The sequence below is a fragment of the Ahaetulla prasina genome, chromosome 13 (assembly GCF_028640845.1).
Source record: "Ahaetulla prasina isolate Xishuangbanna chromosome 13, ASM2864084v1, whole genome shotgun sequence".
Lineage (NCBI taxonomy): Eukaryota > Metazoa > Chordata > Lepidosauria > Squamata > Colubridae > Ahaetulla > Ahaetulla prasina.
The window spans coordinates 10,137,421-10,159,980 of record NC_080551.1 but is presented as its reverse complement, the minus strand read 5'-3'; the positions used below and the strand labels follow the sequence as shown (position 1 = coordinate 10,159,980).

The window sequence follows — 22,560 nt, the reverse complement described above, 5'->3', positions numbered from 1 at the left end:
TAGAGGTTTGGTTCCAATGTTCCCCTTTCAATTAAAAGGAAAAGCTTCCCTTGTTTAAGGTTTATTGAGCCCCCTTAAATTATTATTTTTTCCTCCGTGACAAAAGGAACATTGGTATGGTTTACATACATAGTTGACATGAAAGCTCTTCGGATTTTGATGTTTCATACCAAGTAAGAACCCAGACTCACCAACTCCAATTCATCCTCCTCCGACTGTACTCAGCAAATAAGAGGAATAATAGCATTACTAAGAATAGATTGTATTTCAGAATGAAAGAGTCACGTTTGGGCTTGAAAAGCTGGCTATATTTAGCCTCCCTAGTATTTTAAATTTACATAGAGTATCAGGCATAACAACATTATTTAAGAAGCCTAAATTAGCCAGATTGACAAAGATTTTACCTGCAACTGGTCTAGAGCCTGTATAAGCAAATTACAGTCCTCAACTTAACAAGCATTCCTTTACCCAACCAAAGTTACAACGGCACCAGAAATAGTGGCTGATGACTAATCCTTGCACTTACAACCATTACATCATCCCTACAGTCACATCATCAAAATTTGGGTATTGGAAACTGGCAGGTCGTTACAATGACTTCAGCATCCTGGGTCATGTACAGGTAGTCCTTGACTTACGACCGCAACTGAGCCCCGAGTTTACGTTGCTAAGTGAGAAATTTGTTAATTTGCCCATTTTACGACTTCTCATGCCACATTTTCATGCTAAGTGAATCACTGCAGATGTTAAATTAGCAATACGGTTGTTTAAGGGGCCTCCGGTGGCTCAATAGACTAAGTCTGTCTGTTATTAACACAGCTGCTTGCAATTACTGTAAGTTCAAGTCCCACCAGGCCCAAGGATGACTCAGCCTTCCATCCTTTATAAGGTAGGTAAAATGAGGACCCAGATTGTTGGCGGCAATTAAGTTGACTTTGTATATAAATATACAAATAGGATGAAGACTATTGCTTAACACATTGTAAGCCGCCCTGAGTCTTCGGAGAAGGGCGGGATATAAATTCAAATTAAAAAAAAAAGTGAATCTGGATTCCCCATTAACTTTGCTTGTCGGAAGGTCGCAAAAAGGGATCACGCACACTGCGACCGTCATAAATATGAACCCGTTGTCAAGCATCTAAATGTAAATCACATGACCATGGGGATGAAAAACGATCATGTCACTTTTTTCAGTGCCATTGTAACTTCGAATGGTCACTAAATGAGCTGTTGTAGATTGAGGACTACCTGTAATCACCATTTGCAACCTCCCCAGCTGGCTTCTGACAAGCAAAGTCAATGGGAGAAGCCAAATTTGCTTAACAACCACATTGATTCACTTAAAAACTGGCGAAAAAGGTAATAAAATCATATGTGAGTCATTTAACAACTGCCTCATTTAGCAACGGAAACTCTGTTCCTTATTGCAATCGCAAGTCAAGGACTATCCCTTGCGTTATTATGACACAGAACATTTAATTTATTATGGTTAGCAGAATTCATGTTAATTCAGTTAAGCCAATTTGGCAGCTGGCAATCCCAGATTGCAGGGAGTGCAAAAAAAAAAAAAAAAAATAGTGAATCAACTAAGTTCCACTTCAAACCCTAATCAAATGAGGATAAATAGCAACAATTTGAAAGTTTAGAGCCTGCTTTGTGAGAATGAAAAAAGCAAATGAAAACTGCATAGCTGACAAATGGTACCCTTCACAGACCAGATGGCTCAAGGTCAAAAGTTAAGCTTCAACACCCCCCTTGTCATCTGTCTACCCCTTGAGAAAGTAAAGCCTGAAGTTATGAGTCAATTCTTGGTTCTAGCTCAGATGCTATGCCAAGATTCCAATGCCTTGCATAATTCTTCACTTTTTCCTATGAGTGGAAATTGTTTTATATGCAAAGCAACCGCATTTACATTGATAAAAGAAATCAGCTTGCCTCAGTGCAGACCTGTGAAAGGCCCCTAACAGCTATAACCTTGAATATATACATAAAATTGTTCTGCATTAGAACAGATCGTGGCAAACCTCTTCCCACAAGAGGTGACCATTGGCTTATCCATTAGAATTTTAAGAATTGAACAAATCTGTGGTGCTTATATCTAACTGACAACAGTGCTCTTCAAGATTAAGTGCTGGGAATTGGAGATGGGGAATTGGGGAGGGCTCTTGTTTTCATAGCCTCTGAGAAGAAGCGAGTTGGCTGCAGTGTGAAACAAGAAAGCAGGGCTACAGATAACTCTGATCTGTACTGGCAGGGAATTTCTTCGTGTAGTTTTGTGCGTTTAAAATGAACTTCAAGTGGACAAACAAATCAACTGATACAAATGAAAAGGGGGAGAAAGTGTGGGAATGATTTAATAGAGCCGGGTTAAGAAATGTTAGTGCATTTTTTTAAATTATTATTATTCATACTATGTTTCACTGGATTGAAAAAAGAAAACAGCCTAGGCTGGATTCTGCCTTTGAAGTTAATCAATTCAAGTCCCCTTTTAGATAAAAAGCAAATGAACAGCCAAGAAAATGAGTAATTAGCAGCATTCATGCAAACAAAACAAAGGACAGGCCACTCCTCTTGAGTGCTGGGATTTTGAAAAATTAGACCCTGAAATATTTTTGAAACATGATACTTATCGAAGTCAACCCATGGAGTTATACACATAAAGAATGGCATGAATAATACAAAAATATGGTACATTTCAGAGCAACCACTACCAAGTCATATTCATGTTTACTACTAAGAGCACTTTCCCCATATAATGTGTTTCAGGTGGTTCCCCAGAATTCTCAGTCATGATGGTAAGGTGATAGATAGCAGAAGTCTAGAGTAAAAAGACTTCTTGCCTACAACAAAAAGATATCCTGCTTGAGCAAGAGATTGGATTAAAAGAGCCCCAAGATCCTATTTTATGTTTTAACTACAGGTAGTCCTCAACAGTTCATTTAGTGACCGTTTGAAGTTACAATGGCACTGAAAATTTTTTATTTACGTGAGTTTTTCACACTAAAACCAATGCAGCATCTCCATGGCCACATAATCAGAAGGTTGTCAACTGGTTTATGATGGTTGCAATGTCCCATAGTCATGTGATCAGTTTTTGTGACCTTCTGACAAGCAAAGTCAATGGAGAAGCCAGATTCACTTAAAAACTGCTACTAATTTAATAACTGCAGTGACTGGTTTAGCAACTGTGGCAAGAAAGTTCGTAAAATGGGGCAAAACTCACTTGACAAATGTCTCACTTAGCAACAGAAATTCTGGGCTCAACTGTGGTCATAAGTTGAGGACTACCTGTAGTTTGAAAGCTTTATATGCATGAATAAAGAAAAGGAGAGAGAAAGCACACCAACTAGCATGGATCATTTCTCCCGACAAAGTAGTACTAATTCTTAATAGCAATAGCACTTAGACTTAGACTGTAAAGATTTCACTGTGCTTCACAGCCTTCTCTAAGCGGTTTACAGAGTCAGCCTATTGCCCCCAACAATCTGGGTCCTCATTTTACCGACCTCGGAAGGATGGAAGGCTGAGTCAACCTTGAGCCTGGTGGGAATCGAACTACCAAACTGCAGGCAGCCAGCAGAAGTAGCCTGCAGTACTGCACTCTAACCACTGTGCCACTACGGTGGTTAATGATCGGCTGTTGAAGGTATCCTCAAATATGGGATCAAAGCAGCATTTGAGACAACGTTTTCATCTGTAGAACTGTACTGTTAATCCCTCTAAGAATACAGTCCATGCCCAAGTAGTCAAAGGAACACCTTACCAATGGAGGCATCATGCCTTTGCTAGACGGAGGAATGACAACCCGGAGATCTGGTTTGCGACTGTTCATTCCAAGGTTGCCCCCACCAGGAGGTGGAGGAGATTTTGTAGGCATCACTTTGCTTAAACTGTTCCCGCCACCGGTGCTGCTAAGCAGACCTGGGGATGCTCGTGAGTTCACAAAACCGTTTCCTAAGGTGAGAGGTAAAGAAAAAGGGAAAAGGTGTGAGAGAACTATACTGATGCTTTTGTCAATGAGTATACAAACAGGTGATTCTTGTAATTATTGCTTTATGAGAGCTTAACGAAGATACAACTTTAGAGGTTATCTTTGGATAAAAATCAAGAGCGGTACAGAAACTGCCTGCGAGACAACTTCATTTTTCTCTAAATTCAGTTTCAAGACATGATTGTGATGTTCTGAATGTTTAGATGGTGTCCAACAGTGACAGGTTTTAACAGCCCAGAACCCACAACTGCACACCCTTCAAAACTTCAAATCTGCAACTCACAGCTGTACTGATGAACAATACCATGTCGGAGAAACAAGTGTCAAAAAATATCAGTAAGTAGGAAGAACCACGCTTCGGGGAATGATACTTCAGTTCAAGGAGATGGAACGGTGGGTGAGAAGGATGTTCTCCTGTATATATTTTTTTAGACAGTATTTAAAGATTCTTTTTTATCAGCCTTACCTAACAAATGGTCTTTCACCCTCTCACACAACTACAAGCCAACATTCTGGCTGGTAGTAGAATTATTATCAAGTAGATCTTGGCTTATATTATCTCTGATTTTTATGGTGCCCCAAGGCATTGCTGCCAATAAAGGCAATGTGCAAGTCTCGGAATGTCACTTTGCAGTTTGCCAACTTTCTAAAAAATCTCCTCTAATGAAGAAATTTTTAAAAAGTCAAATGGGTCAAGGAGCCTCATAAGACAGAATGGGAGATATACGAAAGGGTGGGTATGGAAAAATGCTTGCCTCTCCTGGGCTGTTTACACACAGCAGCACAAAAAACAAGAATAATGGTTGAATAAATGTCGTCACCAAATCACAAAAACTCTTTGAAGATACCAAATTTCCTGCTCAGAAAATAAATTAACTGCTGCCATGCTTTTTTCCCCATCCCCAATCAGGATTTATTAATTAATTGTGGAAGGCTTTTTATTGTTATTTAATTGTTTAAAAAGGTGAAGGTGAAGGTTCCCCTTGCACATATGTGCTAGTCGCTCCAAACTCTAGGGGGCGGTGCTGTTTCAAAGCTTAAGAGCCAGCGCTGTCCGAAGACGTCTCCGTGGTCATGTGGCCGGCATGACTAAATGCCAAAGATGCACGGAATGCTGTTCCCTTCCCCCCAAGGTGGACCCTATTTTTCTACTTGCATTTTTTACGTGATTTCAAACTGCTAGGTTGGCAGAAACTGGGACAAGTAACGGGAGCTCACCCCATTACGCAGCACAAGGGATCCGAACCGCTGAACTACTGACCTTTCGATCGACAAACTCAGCGTCTTAGCCTCTGAGCCACCGCGTCCCATAGTTGTTTAGTTGTTTAGTCTGGTTTAATTTGGGGGAGGGGGAGAAAAAACAAGGGGAGAACCCCCAAAACACGCCTTGAAGAATGTGACTGAGAGACTAAAAAGTACTAATTGTTGCTAAGTGAGAATACCAAAATTTAGGGGGAAAGGTACAGATTACAGTAACCTAGAAAAGGTTGATTAAGCTGATTAGAAAATGGAACACTCCAAGTTGCCATGGTACGTTTATACATATGTATGCACTATATTGGATGCTTGAACTGCAAATATTACTTTGGGCACTTGGATAAATAAAAATCAATGTCACTAACAAATATAGGTCCAGGAAATACTTTCATAACCCTCAGTATTTGGATTACTGCTGTAACAAGGATCTATGAATATAAAAGTGCTCAGGGCATACATGTTTCTTAATGCAGTCCTAATCCTGGAAAACTGTTTCAAAACCACAAAACACTTGCCCATATTGGATTGCATGTGCAGCGATAAATAAAATATAATCCCAGATTGTTTGCATATCATGCTGTACAAAAAGTTATCTTTCTTAATTTTATTTGGACAAGTAGGTAGGGAGGATTCACACAATACCATGTTAAGTATACAGAAAGTTTTTTTTCCTATCAGCCAGTACTTTTAAACATCAAAAATCTGAGACCAACTTTCTCTAATATGGTGTCTTGCAATTATCGCCTTAAAAAGTGAAGTCATACCAAATTCACAGATTAAAATCATTTCATAAATGTTTGGCTCCGATAAGCTTGACAAACACCAGGTTGGAGATGCTTCGCTTATACTGTGTTATCATTATATTGAACCACAGCTGTCCCATGTCTGAACACAAACAGCACGTACACACAATGCTCTAATATGGCTTATTTTGTTTAGTGGCATGTAAGACTGTGGCCACTATGAAAAGGACAGTTCATGACTCAGCTAGTTGTGTGAATCACATTGCCATAGCTTGTTCAACATGATGTGTAATGTCACGTGAATCTGAATGGTTTTAACAAATCACAGTTAAGATTAATTTCATTTTAGGATTCAGAAGCAATACTAAGCAGTACCAAGTTGGACCCAACAGTGGAAAAAAGGAGACAGAACACGAGCCCAAGCTGTTGAACTTCGGCCTCATAATTTTATGGTGAATTTAACCGATGCCCTGACACTAGGTTGTCTTGAGCAAACCGTAGTTAACTACACATTTGCCTATATATAGCTATTACAAGTAACTGTGGTTAATTCAAAACAGAACAAATAATCCAGAGGGGTTTTTGTGGCTGCAGTTAAGAGAAAGACTAATCTACTTTTTTGAATCTACACAATTGTTTACAGTGTAAACCTTACTCCCTAGCCCAACCAACCCTTCCTTTTTATGCAGGTTTCTTTTTATTCGTATCTTAGTATGAATTTTAAAGAACTTATCACAATGCATCCCAAATTCTGCAAGGGTCAGAGGAAATGAACAACAATAAGCAAACTTAAGAAACACATTTAGTTTATAGTAAATGCTTAAATGTTACTGGATCATTCTCCCCAGCCAGTCTCTTCTGTAATTCTATTCATATCTTGTGCTTCTTCTAAATTATGTACAAACCTTTATGATGTTTAGTTATTATTAATCCTATTTTCACTTTCATACGTATAAACATCTTAACCATAAGGCTACCATTTCATCTTTCTAAAAGCAATTTTAAATGTCTGAACAACTGTACTGTGCTTGTAACTTAGCAACTGCATTGTACAAATTGTAAATAATCTTCCATGTGGAAGAACACACAGTAATTTTAACTAGTCTAAAAAAGATGGGAATCTGGTCAAACATTTGTTTCTGGCCACACAAACACAAACACTCACGCACAGACACACAGATGGTTGGACCTGAGACAAAAATGAAGAATCACAGAAGACTGGTTGGCACACACAATCAACTGATAGGCAGTGTTTACATAACACATGCAACTGATTTTTAAGAAATTGATGCTAAGCATCTAACCCCCATCTGTGCTCTCTGTTTGTTATAAAATTAGTTGATGTGGGCATCTTAGAAAATTCCATATAGATTGAGCTACTGCATCCAACAGTGCAGATTTTACATATTGTTCCTTAAATTAAGTTGTCTCATCATAGCACCCTTCAGGTGTGTTGCTGTCTTTCATAAGGACGAGAGAGACTAGTAGCTCAGTCTATCGGTGTGCGCTTCCTTTAGGCTTTATTATTTCTTATTTTTTCAAATTTTCCTTAGAATATTTGTAAACAGAGCATATGGAGCCACCTACTAATTTATAGTCCTTTTTTTTTCGTGAAATGGAGGTGAACATCAGTTTTCTGAAATTTTGCAGCATGACTACATTTCAACTTCTGAATTTTGAAGAAATGTGATGTGTGTGTTTGCACAAGGGCTGCTGGGGAATCTAATCCCTTTATCAAATGTCCAGGCTGCAACCAACTGCAAAGTCCTTCTTTTCATTAAACTAACCATGCTCAGTTCCTGCAACCGTTCTTCATATGTTTTAGCCTCCAGTCCCCTAATCATCTTTGTTGCTCTTCTCTGCACTCTAGACTCTCAACATTATATTCTTTGCAGTCACCTGGTTGTTTCCTTTTGGAAAAGCACCCATGGGATGACCAGGACCTGGATGATGAAGAACCTCCATAGACATCCATTGTTTCTGATTCTTAAGAAAGCTTATAGAACTTCTTTGAGATCCCAAAAGTAGACACTTGCTTTCTACCATGCCAACTTCCCAGTTTTTATGAAACTGATAAGCATGTGATACAAAGGGTGGAGAAGATCAGGCACCAAGGGAACCTCTGCAGAGAAACTGATGGACTTCCAGTTCTCATAAGAGTTGACAATTAGCAGGGGGAGAAACTAAACACAAGTACCCCTCACAGTATTGAGCACTTTGTGTGTGTGTCCCAACTGTCCTCCAGCAGTAGAAATCACCAAAAATCCATCAAACATCCTCTCGCAATATGTTATTATTTGGGGATCAAAGTATAGTACTCTACACAGAATGCAAAAGCTTGTAAGAAAGTAGAGTAATAGAAGCTTGCAACATCTATTTAGGAAAGCCCGGCCTTTCCATTTAAAAGGCCAAATACATCGCATGCTTACTTCTCTCAGCCAACCTGTTTAAAACCAAGGCTAATTCAATACAGCACTCAAGATCACTAATATCGTAGCCCTAACTCACTCAGGAATCTACCAATGAGGTTAATTGTCCATTACAATTTTCTGGTAACATCACAAATCTGTTTATATGGAGGAGTACATTAGAAAGAGAATTTGGCAGCAATGGATACATCCAATGTAAACAACTGCCTGGAACGTGTGTATTATTCAGAAGTCTAACCAAGCTCTAAGCACAGATACCTGAAGCAATCTCCCATTAATTGCAGTTAGGGATTTCTTCAAAGCAAGCGTGCTCATGAATATTTATTCAGCAGTTTGGTTTATCGCAAGAATTACATCAGTGCACAGAGCTAATCTTTCTTCTGTCCCCTTTTCTTTTATGCTACACCCGTCTTACTCTTTCCGTGAGTATGCAGGCAGCTCATGAGTTAAAGTTGTTCTGCTTTCGCTTCCACACCCAATGCAATCATTTCCTGAAGCCCTTCTTACAAGGGATTGCGAGTGGAAGAGAACATTTTATACCCTTTCATGGCACTGTTAAGGCATAACATAAGACCTTTCTCGACTGAATATTCTGTGCAGAGCTTTTAGTCAGGCAGGCAGATTCATCTGACACGGTGCCAGAAAGCCAGAGCCATTTTCTAGATAAGGCATCGGCATAGGAAGGACTCAGAATACAATTTATCCTTGGACACTCAAGATTTTCAGAGATTCTCTTTTTCTCAGACTTTGTGAATTGTTTAAGTTGCAGCAACTTCCTCACAACACAAGAATCTACTTGGAGACAGAAAAGTCCCAGTTTTCCAGTACCCGACAAGATGCTCTAAATAGAGGCAACATGTTGTTAAAACAAAAATATTCAATTATAAATTGATTTGGAAGAACAAAGCATGGATTTTTTTTTCTGCTTAAGGTTAGGGTTCAGAGGTAGATAATGATTGTAAGATGATGTAATTGTGGGAGAGCTTTGTCAAATGAAACTGCAGTAACCCTTTCCATGCCAGCTCTGTCTTGTGCACAAGCCAAGCCAATAATCTGCACCTTTAAAGTATAAATGCAAAAAAAGGAAGAACGAGAAGAACACAAACTCTGCACATCTGGATAACTATTTGGAAAATGCAGAGAGACAAGCTTAATCATTCCCCAAAATGTGCTTTTAACAAAACTATGTTCATACGGTATTAAAAATAACTCTACTGGATTGTACAGCATTTCAACAAATGTAAGGGGGGGACGACTTCTTTTCAAAGAAACTTGTCCACCAGGTTAAACCAAATAGCATGTATTGCTACCAGTTATTAGTTATCCCAGAAAGAGGTGTTGGCCTCTAAAATAATTTAAATCCCAAGCCAAAAATAGTAAGAGCTTCAACTATTTATTATCTTCAATCTTTTTAATATGGTATTTCCTATTTAATAATCCATTATTAAAGTAACATAAAATTCTATATCCCACCCTAGTATTTCACAATAAAATTGCAATATATTGCTACATTAAAAAAACCTGACTGGAGAGCTCTTCAGCTTTTAGTGTTTCTTTGAAAATGAATTAAAATTTGACCAAAAAAAAAAAGCAAAGGCATATGTAGTATAACCTATGCAATATAAAACTATAGAAAAAAGACTTTTATAGTTTACAAATATACCCACTGTTAAAACTGATAATTAAATGGTATGTATCATTAAACTGTTTCTCTGATAAAAACAAAAACAATGGGCTCCTGAAGCAGTTTGTGCTAAGGACCGGAACCAAATATCTGGTTCACATAAACACACATTTGCCTGAATACCATATCTCTAGCAATCAAAAACCAGGTTAAATCAGAGTGACTTCAAAAGCTGCCTGGTTTTAAAATTATAAATTAACCAGATCGGCAAAATACAAAGAAAATCAATATAAAATGTTTTATCGTTGGTATTTGGCATCTTCTAGATTGGCAAAAATATATCCAAATTTAAACCCCAATTGTTGGAAATGTGGACAAAAGCAAGGTACCTTCTTTCATACATGATGGTCATGCTCCGAAACAAAAAAATACTGGATGAAAGTACATAGTTGGATACAGGAAGTAATTGGCATCCAGACAGAATGCGCACCAGAGCTCTTTCTTTTAGGAATCATGAAAACAAAATATGAAAAAACAACAGCATATATTATTTTACATATGACAACGGCGGCATGATTGGCATTTGCACAATGTTGGAGAAGCTCAAATGCACCCTCTGAAGAGTTAATAATTAGAAAAAATATTGGATTGCGCCAAAATGGACAAAATGACACTTGAACTAAAAGGACAGATGGATTCGGATTTGTATGTAATATGGGAGAAATGGTATAATTGGGTTGAAAATAGGAAAAAAGGAAAAATAACAGATAGTAGAATTAGTAAGAATTAGAAATTCAAATTAGAATTAGTAATATGATTTAGTAAAATTATATAGAGTATAGGAGAACACTAATAGGATGGTATGTAAATGGTCATAGTCATGCGCAGGAGTTGAATGTAAACTATTTAATTGTTAAAATTTAATAAAATTTATATTATTTATTTATTTATTTAATTAGATTTTTATACCGCCCTTCTCCCGAAGTACTCAGGACTTTTTTTTATTAAAAAAAAAGGCTGCCTGGTTTTTATCCATTTGTTGGGAAAAGATTTCTCATGCCGTGAAGTTCCAAATGAAATGTCTCTTTCTTAAGCTTTGTTATTTAGACATAGCATATGGCACCTTTTCCTACTCTGTGGCTGATATTAGTCGTGATGGATTGTTTATTGGGGGTGGTATAGATACATTCTTCTACAAACACAGAAGCGTTGCTCCTTCTGCCAATTCAAGCCAAAGAACGAGTGACAAGCGAATCCTGCAAACAGAGAGCTCTTCTAAGTTACCCTGGATGCCCAAAGGTATGAAAGAGCTTTTGTAAGAAAGGGCAAACATTTTACAGCGTTTGAGTATGTTTTTCCCCTTCCAAAGGTTGTAAATTATATGCTAATGATATAAGAGGAAATGATGATCTTGTCCTTTCATTTGTGGAAAACAAGGTTATTACAAATGAAGGCAAATATACCTGTCCTAGGTTAATGTTGCAGGATCCTTGAGCCATGGTGGCGCAGTGGTTAGAATGCAGTACTGCAGGCTACTTTTGCTGACTGTCGGCTGCCTGCAATTTGGCAGTTCGAATCTCACCAGCCTCAAGGTTGACTCAGCCTTCCATCCTTCCAAGATCGGTAAAATGAGGACCCAGATTGTTGGGGGCAAATATGCTGACTCTGTAAACCGCTTAGAGAGGGCTGTCAAGCACTGTAAAGTGGTATCTAAGTGCTATTGCTATCCTATCTGGGTCACTCGCCAGGACCAGAGGTTTTGTCTTCTGAACTTCTGGACTCGTGCTGGAGCCCATCCTCAGGGATTTTCTCTCTAGCAGTGTGTGTGCTAGAGAGAAGTTCCCTGAGGATGGGCTCCAGCCTGGGTCTGAAAGCTTGGAAGACTAAACCTCTGGTCCTGGTGACCGACCCAGATTGGATCCTGCAATGAAGGTATTTGCTGTTAATGTAAAATGGATGCATCAATTCTAGCTGATTTCTTACTACAGGCTTGTTTTGGTTTAACTACTTTCTCCCTCATTTTACCAACATACTTCTACATCTATCACCAAATTCCAGTGGCATCATTGCCCAGAGACTAGGAGGATATGTATGAGCCATATTGACCTTGCCTGAACTATCTATTTTTATATAACATAACATAACATAACATAACATAACATAACATAACATAACATAACATAACATAACACAACACAACACAACACAACACAACACAACACAACACAACACAACATAACATAACACAACACAACACAACACAACACAAAATAACATAACATAACATAACATAACATAATAACAGAGTTGGAAGGGACCTTGGAGGTCTTCTAGTCCAATCCCCTGCCCAGGCAGGAAACTCTACACCATTTCAGACAAATGGCTATCCAACATTTTCTTAAAAATTTCCAGTGTTGGAGAATTCACAACTTCTGGAGGCAAGTTGTTCCACTTATTGATTGTTCTAACTGTCAGGAAGTTTCTCCTTAGTTCTAAGTTGCTTCTCTCCTTGATTAGTTTCCACCCATTGCTTCTTACTCTACCCTCAGGTGCTTTGGAGAATAGCTTGGCTCCCTCTTCTTTGTGGCAACCCCTGAGATATTGGAACACTGCTATTATGTCTCCTCTAGTCCTTCTTTTCATTAAACTAGACATACTGAGTTCCTGTAACCATTCTTCATATGTTTTAACCTCCAGTCCCTTAATCATCTTTGTTGTTCTTCTCTGCACTCTTTCTAGGGTCTCAACATCTTTTTTACATCATGGCGACCAAAACTGAATGCAATATTCCAAGTGTGCCCTTACCAAGGCATTATAAAGTGGTATTAACACTTCATTTATCTAGCTAGGCTTTTTCATATGAAATGGATGAAATCTATTCCTGCTGTTTTATATTCCAAGCAAAGACACAGATGTAACCAAGTAAAATGTAACAGTGCAAGGCATCATTATTCAGGCAGTCCTCAACTTAAAACCATCCGTGTAGTGGGTCATAAAATAGGACACTAAACAACTGTCTTGCTCAGTAATAGAAATTTGGGGCGCAATTTGAGTACTATCTCTATAGAATTTGCCACTTTATCTTCAAGTAAGTACTTCATTTCACCCGATTTTAAAATTATTTTTCTTCCTCAAACCTTACAATTGCAATTAACTCCTTTACTTCATTCACAAGGCTGATGTAAATGTTTATGCCGATTGTTCTGAGGGTGAAGATGGCTGGCAGGGTACCAGGGCCGGAGCACATGTTTAAAGCAGATTGAAATTACCTTTCATCCAAATGATCAAGGAATAATACAACCTTCCAAGCAGCAAGGTGAATGATGAGAGGTGACGAGGGCTGTAAATTAGCAATAGCTGGGGCGGAGGGTACATGCTCCCTACTCCTTTTTTTTAGGGTTTATCATAAATAAAATATAAACGCATTTTATACCATGAAGTGGATTTTAAGCATTATTTATTATCAGGGTAACATTCAGATAAGATCAATATTTAAATGGAACCGGTGATCTGATAATTCCAGGAAATGGACGTCTGAGTATAGAGTGGGATTCCTTTTGTGATATTGTTATTATTGTTATTATACACAGTAACCATATGAAAGGCTGGGTTAGTTCTCTATAATATTAGAACCTATTTGTCTTCTTTTCCTATCGAACTCACTCACAACAGTTGGCTGCCAGTGATGTTACCAGTCATTGTTCAATGGTTGCCAATTTTGTTCTAGGTCCAACTTTAACTATTTAAAGGGGGAAGAACTGCACTTTTGGTGAGCTAGAAAAACTAGTAGAATTATCAGTCAGATTCAGAAGTTTGGCTGACTAATGAATAGGGCAACAAGAAGTCACAACAGACTCCCATAAAGCACACTCTCTTCTTCTCCTTCCTTGGTCAGCGTGATGTTCCCAATTAGTATAAAGTTCAGCTCTGTGCTGCCTGAAATGTTATTTAAATTTTAAGCTACAATTTTGAACCCAACAGGAAGTGATATCAATAGCAATAGCACTTAGACTTATATACCGCTTTATAGCCCTCTCTAAGCAGTTTACAGAGTCAACCTATTGCCCCCAACAATCTGGGTCCTCATTTTACCCACCTCGGAAGGATGGAAGGCTGAGTCAACCTTGAGCCTTGTGAGAATCGAACTGCCAAACTGCAGGCAGCCGGTGATTAGCAGAAGTAGGTTGCAGTACTGCATTCTAACCACTGCGCCACTGCGGCTCATCTTGATACCTTGTGCAATATATGGATAATAAAGTAAATGGGAGCATATACTTCTTCCTGATTCGTATCATGGCCACCTGCATTATGTTGCCTGATGTAACGGGAGCTCACCCCGTTACACAGCACTAGGGATTCGAACCGCTGAACCGCTGAACTTTTGATCGACAAGCTCAGCATCTTAGCCACTGAGCCATCATGTCCATTTATATGTCATACCAAACCAAAATTTATGTTCAGACTTTGCTGAATAAAACATTTAATTGATGGCAAATAATCATTTATGAAATTGTTATCCAGGGTATAGAGCAAACAACAATGGCTGGATTCATGCTAAATTCAAACCAACCATGTTACGACTTAGCAACATGTATTAACACAGCCACTATCTTCTGCAAGACTAGCAACTGTAGATGCTCTGACTGAAATCTCACCTAAGTTACATAAGCGTTAAACTATGTAAGATAAATTATTACCTCTCCATATCTGATTCCTATCTGAGAATAATTCTACTGTATATTTAAAGTTGTTGTAAGAATTACCCAAAGCATATGCAAACACTCAAGGCCTGATTGCTTTTGATGCTTGAATTAACAAATCATTGTATAACCATTTAATGAAGTATAGCTTCAGATATATAGAAGGCTCAGATCTAAAATGTTGGTAAAATCAATCAGTTTTATAAAATGCTTTAAAGAATTCCATTTCCCACATCCAATGGGTCAAACATAACCTCAGTTTTACATTTATATATCTATATACCTCTGTTTCCCCCCCAAAATAAGACATCCTCTGATAATAAGCCCAATCAGGCTTTTGAGTGCATGTCAATAAGGCCAAGCACTTATTTCAGGGTTCAAAAAAATATAAGACAGGGTCTTATTTTCTCGGAAACATGGTATTTTCCAAAGGACTTCCAACCCTATACATGACCTACAGCAAATACACCCAAAGACCTGCTTCTGAATATCAATGGCAGGAAGGATCAATCTCCTTCCCAGGAGAGATTCTACGCTCTTCATTCCAGGCTAGCTGATCCTTCACCACTAAGGGATACTAGGAGTAGGCAAGTAATATTGGCAGCAGGTGTTCGTGCCATCTTCCGGTAATTTGAGAATTGGAACACAGATGCCTCCACACTGACTGAAGCAAACAGCACACCTCCCCACTGTCAACAAGTACCAAGGGAAAAAATAATCACCCTTCAAAGTCAAACTCACAGATTCTGTTTCTCTTTGCTGATCGCTGTTCTCCTTAATTAATATGTACAAAAGTTATGCATCCTGTACTGTGACAAAAACAAAAAGCCACTGGCCCACAAGAAGCACCCAACTATCAAAATGAAGACAAGGCTTATCTTCATATTACAAAAATCAATGGGCTAAACTTTAAGCTACCCATTTTTAAAAGACACATACTTATTTTGGTTCAGGTATCCAAAAGCTTGCAAATCCAAGGCAATTCTAGAATAAGCAAAGGTCTTCAAGAAAAAGAAGCAATTTTGTTCTCTGTGAAAGCTTTGCTTTCTTTAGAAAGCGCTCACGTACCAGGTAACCAATTGGCCCTTTTGTTATAGTGAAAATACAAAATTTTAAAACTTACCCACTGGACTAGAACCAGTTCCATTTGGCACTGAGAGATCAGTGGTGGTCAACATTCCACCTAGTTAAGGAATGAAAAAAAAATACGTTATTACATTCCATGTTATATATTGAATGGAGGTAGCACAAGGTGGAATTTGTTGTAAAGAATTTATAGACTTATCGAATAAGCCTTACCTGTGCTACCTGTACTTGGGGGTCTCTGAGGACCTCCAGGTGATACATTTCGATGCAACGAAGCTTGAGGAGGAGTTAGCAGTGTGGGATCGGTCAAGGTAGAGCTTGCTGCCAAGGCTGGGGATACAAGAGAGCTCCCAGGGCTACTATAGTTTAAAGAATTGGGGCTGGATACAGGAACAGTGACCGACATTGAGAAGTTCTGCGGAGGCAACCCAGGCTGGAAAGGAGGGGGGGAGGGGAATTAAGTGAGACAGAAAAGTACAACTTTTGAAATCTTAAGTTGCAATCAAGTGTTAAAATACTAGCTTTGATATTTGTAAAATACACTGGTTATAATTATTGTTTAATGCAAAGTATTGGCATCTGTTATATACGACTATTCAAAAGTTTCAAAATTAGTTAAGAGCTTATAATTCCTTCAAATTCATCAGTTTAGAAATGGCTTATTCAACATTGCAAGTAGGACATGAAATAGGTTAATTGATATTCACATGTTACACTCAAGCAAACATTCAACGACGAAAACATATTGGATTTTTTTTAAAAAAAGAACCCACAAACAGTAAGTTATACAGCTACAATCAGAAATATCATGCTGATAAAAGTAGGCTATTCATAAAAATTCTCTAATATTTATTTCTTGTTTTTTAACAGTTGAACATAAATTTGATTTCATACATTGAAAGTTTAAAAGTTGCCGAGAGGCTAATAAAATATTACTGTATGTTATGATATTATAACAGTATTCGCGCGTGTGTGTGTGTGTGTGTGTGTGTGTCTGAAGAGAGAGAGAGAGAGAGAGAGAGAGAGAGAGAGGGAGGGAGGGAGGGAGGGAGAGCAAACATCAGCTTGTGGAAGGAATGTATTTGAAAGAATGTTACACTAAAGTCATCTACACATAGTAGATAAACTTTATAAGCCCCTCTATCTATAATGCTCCCTTATGGCTTTTAAATTCTTCCTCAAAGCTCATCTTTTACATGAAGCTTTTAGTCCTTAGTTTATATATTCCACTCTAAGTACAGCCAAGCATATAAAGATCAATTTTCCCATATTTTTCCTAGGTTGAATGGAATTTTGGCATTTTAAGGCCCTTAGGGCTGATTTTTCTCCTTATAGTCTGATAGGTATCATGCATTTGAATGGTACTATATGTCATGACAAAACTAAGTAACTAATGATTTAATATGTACAATTTGGGTAATTACATAAGTACATGAATGAGGACTTTAGTCTAGCACTAGAGATCCTCCTCTGTTAACAGTGTGTCAGCTTTATGTATTTATCGATTGATTGATCAAATTTGTACAGCCAACCATCTCACCAAAAGTGACTAAGAATAGATCTGTAACAACAAGTTTTTAAACATACATATCCCTGTGATTATGAAGCAAGACTCCTTAACATAAACAGTTCCATAAACTTAAAACAATGTTATGGATGCTCTCTTGGAAAAAAAAGAGAAATGTTTTTCATCCATCCATAGGCCTATGGACGTTCATCAGGTTCATCAGGAGATACCACAAAGGTTTATGTATTCCTAAGTTCTCGTGAGGGCTAGAAGCTTCTTACTGAAATGTACAGTTTCCTTAGTAGCTCACAAGCTTTCCTTGCTGCATTCTACACCAAAGAAGCTGCACTCAAACTGCCATCGCTCAGCAGGATTTGCATACTAGGGTTATACTGATAACCATTCAAGGTTTCTACCTCGGATGGACACACCTCAGAGAGGCACCTCTGCTTTCCAAGCCGAAATAGCCACAGAAGGTGGCATCACAAAATCTTCTCATGCACGTAACAAGAGCGCAAGGCATACCACAGTACTCACTGCGATTTTATGATTCCGCATCATATTATCAAACTCTTCATTAATTTTTTTATATTTTTCTTCTGTATGTGGCGTGAGCACATAGGAAGTGTCAGGGTCTGGGCTGTCGCACCCTCTGTTTTCCTTCTTGTTCAGAGCCTAAATAATGAAGTTAATAAAAAGAATCAACAAATAAAAAGTAGGAGCCAAGAGAAGTACTTACAGGGCCTCGCTTGAAAATAAAATCACTATCTTCACTTAGTTTGCTGAATCTGTCATCCGAGAGTGGGCTGTGCTCAAAGTAATCGTCAGCATCTGGGCTCTCACAACCATTAAGGCCTTTCTTTCTTAAAGTCTGAAATACAATTGGAAAATTCACACACACAGGAAATACTACACTTGCCATGTTGTTGTCATTTCAACTGCAAAGCTGCATTAAAAGAGGGCACCGACTGTTGCACAGCCAAAGCCACAGGAATACTGGTTTCTTAACACACTACAACTTTTCAACATTTGTAACAGAACTATAATTCCCCAGCTCCTTGGTAACCACCCCATTTCCCCCCCCCCAAATTTCCAGCATATTTTACCCCCAAAAAAGTTTAAACTAATTTAATGGGAAATTAGGAATAATGCATTTCGTTATTAGTGGTGGCATTAATCTGCAATTTAAATCTCCAATGAGTTATTAGCATTCCAGGTGTTCTTTGTGTCAATTGAACCCATGTCCTAGGACAAGAGTGGGCAGGAGATTGCCTGCCCTCTATCAGGTAGGTACATGAAGGATCACTCTGTGCTATGATTTTAGCTTCAAGAGATCTCGAGCATCAAACAGCTTGTTACAAGACATTCTGTGTTACTCTTCCCTCTGCTTTTATTTATTTTAATGCCAAATAAGTCTGAGAACTGGAATGGAAAAACAGCAAGAGAAAGAGGCTCTTAACCCCTTCCTACCTGCTGTTCACCTCACCATTCATTATGCAAACTCTTAGAGAAATGGAACAAGCTATCCTTCTCTCTTCTGAGTAGGTAAATGAGCGTTCTCTGCACTTCTGAATTGATAAATAGGTGATTTTGGGGTTATAATACATTCAATAGAAAGACTGAAGCAGCTTAAACTCCAGGTTCTTTCTCCAAGCAAACCTCTTTAGTTTATAGAGAATCACTATTATATTGACCGTTCAAACATTTTGTAATAACCTTTTCATTAAAATTATGTATATACTCATACACTAAAGGTAGTCTCTGTCTCACATTCTCGGCAATGTCCTGCAAAATGCAATTGTTCCTCAGAAGACAAGCAATGTGAAAAAGCAATCCTCAGCTTAGAAATTACTTTCTAAGTACTAGTTAAAAGCTTGTTGCCAGAAGAGCTACAAGCTTAACATCTCAAAGATATGACAGTACGCTCTGATCTCAGACCAATTTTTTTGTCCTGTTCCATGAGTCCAGCAACTTAAGTTTACAAACCCAAAATGAATTATCAAATATACTTTGATAAATTACAAGTACAAAGAGGATCCTAAAAGGAACACCATTCAATTTACCTTTAAAAAGGGAACTTCAATCTTTTATTTTGAAAGGTACACACAGTAAGCTTGTACATTCCAGACAAAGTTTTTGGGACATTGCTAGCACAAAGTTTTCCATTTTTACTCTTTAGAGTAAAATTCATAGTTCTCATTTCATTATTGCTTGCAATTTCTTACCAATAATGTAGCAGTGGTTAAATACCTTGACTTTTTTTTAAAAAACCCAAAATCTTCATTTTTGTTGAAACAAATTTAAAATTATTAAATAGTTTTAAAATCTAAAAAGTGTGTGTGTTTGTGCGTGTATGTGTATATAAATAATATCCCCCCTGCTTTGGTACGTCTTCGAGACAAGTAAAACAACTAAAACCAATTCACTTTGTGGGCCTATTGCATTTCCACAACAACTTTTAAACTTTAGAAGCTACAGTACTTTTAAAGCAACATTTGGCTTGGGTTTTTTTTCCCCTCAGCAGCATCAAAGTGCTCTCCGCATTTCACATAACACAATCAAATTCATGTAAAGATCATAAGGCACCGTTAGGAAATAATTCCTTCTCGGGTTACTTGGCATAATATTCTGCCCCTCTCCCCCCTCCTCAGTGCCTTGAACTCCCACTAAATCAGCCCACATTGAGAAAACAGGTGTAGCTTTCACCAACACCTGTCACAGTACTTATCTTTACTGTCTAACCAATCAGGTGGATACTTATATGGACTTAACCATACATGGTCCTGCAGTCTAAGACTCTGAAAGCTGCTAGCCCTCCCAAACCTCCAACAAGGGTAGGCTGCCAGTCTTTTACTCTGTGATATCAGCAGGGAAAATGCTAACACTACAGTCTGGATTACATTTAACCTTTACAAATTATTGAATACTATAAATAGACTCCGAAAGCTTCTGGCATTCATAAAGGAATGAATACATTTTGCCCAACATGACCTGACGCTCTAAAACTGCATACTGAGAAAAAAGGTTATTGATGTTAAAGACTGCAAAGAAGTTTTTTTTTAAAGTTTATATAAGGCAGAGTTCATATACTACTACTGTAACACTGCTACAGCATTCTTCATTATTCCCAAAGACACATTCCTATATCATTCGGATTGCGTGCAATACATGACAGCCCTAGAATCTGGAGCCATTGTGAATTGTGAAAATCACCACATTGGCTGAAGCATAATTTCTGAACAAAAGATAATTGCCTTCTTTTAACAGTTGTTTTCAGAAGAAAATTGACTCAGAAGGAAAGGAAAAATCTTATTTATCTCCCACTTCTGATTCTGGATACCTTCCCTTCAAGTCAGATCCTCCCATGTCTTAAATACTAATTTTGTGATCTTTAAAAGTTTGTTCTTCTACTCTCTTTCACAAAACTGTCCTGAAGGCTTAATTCAGGTAGAAATGCCACATTTTATCACTATTGAGTAATGTAAGAACAAAACTGTTAGTCTGGTATGTCAAAGGAAAGCAAGTGGACGGCTATCATCTAGAAGCAAAATCCAACAGAATGTGAGAGATAAGCCAGACCAGTTCTCTCAAAGGCAACATGTCAGAGATAGCAGACTCTCATCCATAACAGAGAGGGGTCTTATTTGTTGGGAAGCAGCTGACTTGCGCTCCTTTTCAAGTTTTCTTCTCTCTTAAACAAAACACAACGTAATAACTAGTGGGGTAAATGAACTTTTGTTTTTGCCAATCTTGATAGTAAAACAAATTATCACAACTATGCTGCTTTCTCAGATAAGCAGAGAAAAATGACCCTCCTATGAAATGCTATACTGTGTCAGGGACATTTACAAGTAATTAAGATTTGTTATCAGAATGGATTTACTGCCCAAGGAAGGCCTATATGCCATGCAATACCCCTACCCTCAACTCATAAAGCAAGAAACAGATTCTTTGGGAGAATATTTTCTTAAATTGCATCATTAAAGTTAGTCCTGCTAATGCTGCTTCTGAACACTCTCAAATACACAGAATTAGCCACCAGCCTCACACCACTGTAAAATTCCAAGGGCCTCCAAGTTCAGTATCAGATCAGAACTGGTGTCCAAGCTAAAATAATGTAACAGTGATTACAAATGAATTGGTTAACAGCTTAGTAGATTCAGAAGCTTGATGAGGTCCCACTCAACCATATATTGCTCCAACCTTATAACCATACTGCCAGAAACCAGAAGATAACAGCCATCTCAATACAGTATGGCCAAAATTGTGGAAACCTTTTGGGAAAAGTGTATTTTTGAGGTTTGATGGCAAATGACATCACTTTTTTTTTTAACTTGGAGTTTCAAGATATTGAATTTCAAGAATAGCCCAGACCTTCACTCAATTGAAAATTTATGGAGCCGACTAAAGAAACTGGTTAGTCAGAAATGACCCAACAATAAAACCCAGTTAATAGAAGCCATCCTTCAATCTTGGTTTCACATGATAACAGCTGCAGAACTCAAAGACTTGGTTTACTCCATGGGAAGATGTTGTAAGGCTGTAATTCATGCTAAAGGTTACCCAACTAATGAATAAGTGTTAACTGACATGGTGATAATTTTTGTATATCTCGTTTTTCTACGGGTTTCACTTTTCTTCTTTATACTGTAACTGCTATTATAATAGCAAATCCTTCATAAAAGTTATTGCATTACATTCTTGATTAAATTATCTTTCCATTGATATATAATTTTATGGTACTACTCCAAAAATACCTGGTATTATTAGCTAATTTTAAAAAATACACTTTTTCCAAAAGGTTTCCACAATTTTGGCCACTACTGTCTTACAGAATGTTATCATTTTAATAGGGTCATTTAATAGGATCCTAGGTCACAAGAAAAGCAAAGAGCAGCAATATTCCACATTCCAAATGATCATTTTACAAACTCATGCTGTCACTAAATGCTTTGTTTCCCATAAACTCTCACATCATTACATGAAAAAAGCTAGATGAAACATAATTAGCACAGTGCTTTCTGGACTCCTAATAAATAAAAGCAATTAAAATCCTATTTTATTAAACTGTAGTGATTTTAAATTTTACTATTGCTTTGTTTTCATATCTAATTGCAAGTCATAAAAGTCATCACTTGTTTGGGATTATAAAATTAAGATGGTTATTTTTATTTAACTGCATACCTAAAGTAATAATGGAGGTTTCTCATTTTCAGATACATG

The 22,560-nt window shown here is 37.8% G+C and overlaps 1 protein-coding gene across 8 annotated transcripts in view; it reads right to left on the bottom strand.

Annotated features, from left to right (window-relative positions):
- MEF2A (myocyte enhancer factor 2A) overlaps positions 1 to 22,560 on the bottom strand; it is a 95,092-nt gene that overhangs the window by 13,131 nt on the left and 59,401 nt on the right. For 2 of the 8 annotated variants that reach the window (XM_058156835.1, XM_058156832.1), the window contains exons 4-8: positions 17,875 to 18,012; positions 16,044 to 16,263; positions 15,868 to 15,927; positions 3,764 to 3,954; positions 171 to 215 (exon numbers count right to left, since the gene is read on the bottom strand). In XM_058156835.1, the coding sequence (XP_058012818.1) occupies positions 171 to 215; positions 3,764 to 3,954; positions 15,868 to 15,927; positions 16,044 to 16,263; positions 17,875 to 18,012 (654 nt within the window). Of the gene's footprint in view, positions 1 to 170; positions 216 to 3,763; positions 3,955 to 15,867; positions 15,928 to 16,043; positions 16,264 to 17,874; positions 18,013 to 18,076; positions 18,209 to 22,560 lie in introns of all 8 variants that reach the window. The other 6 variants (XM_058156836.1, XM_058156833.1, XM_058156840.1 and 3 more) reach the window with 6 other exon arrangements.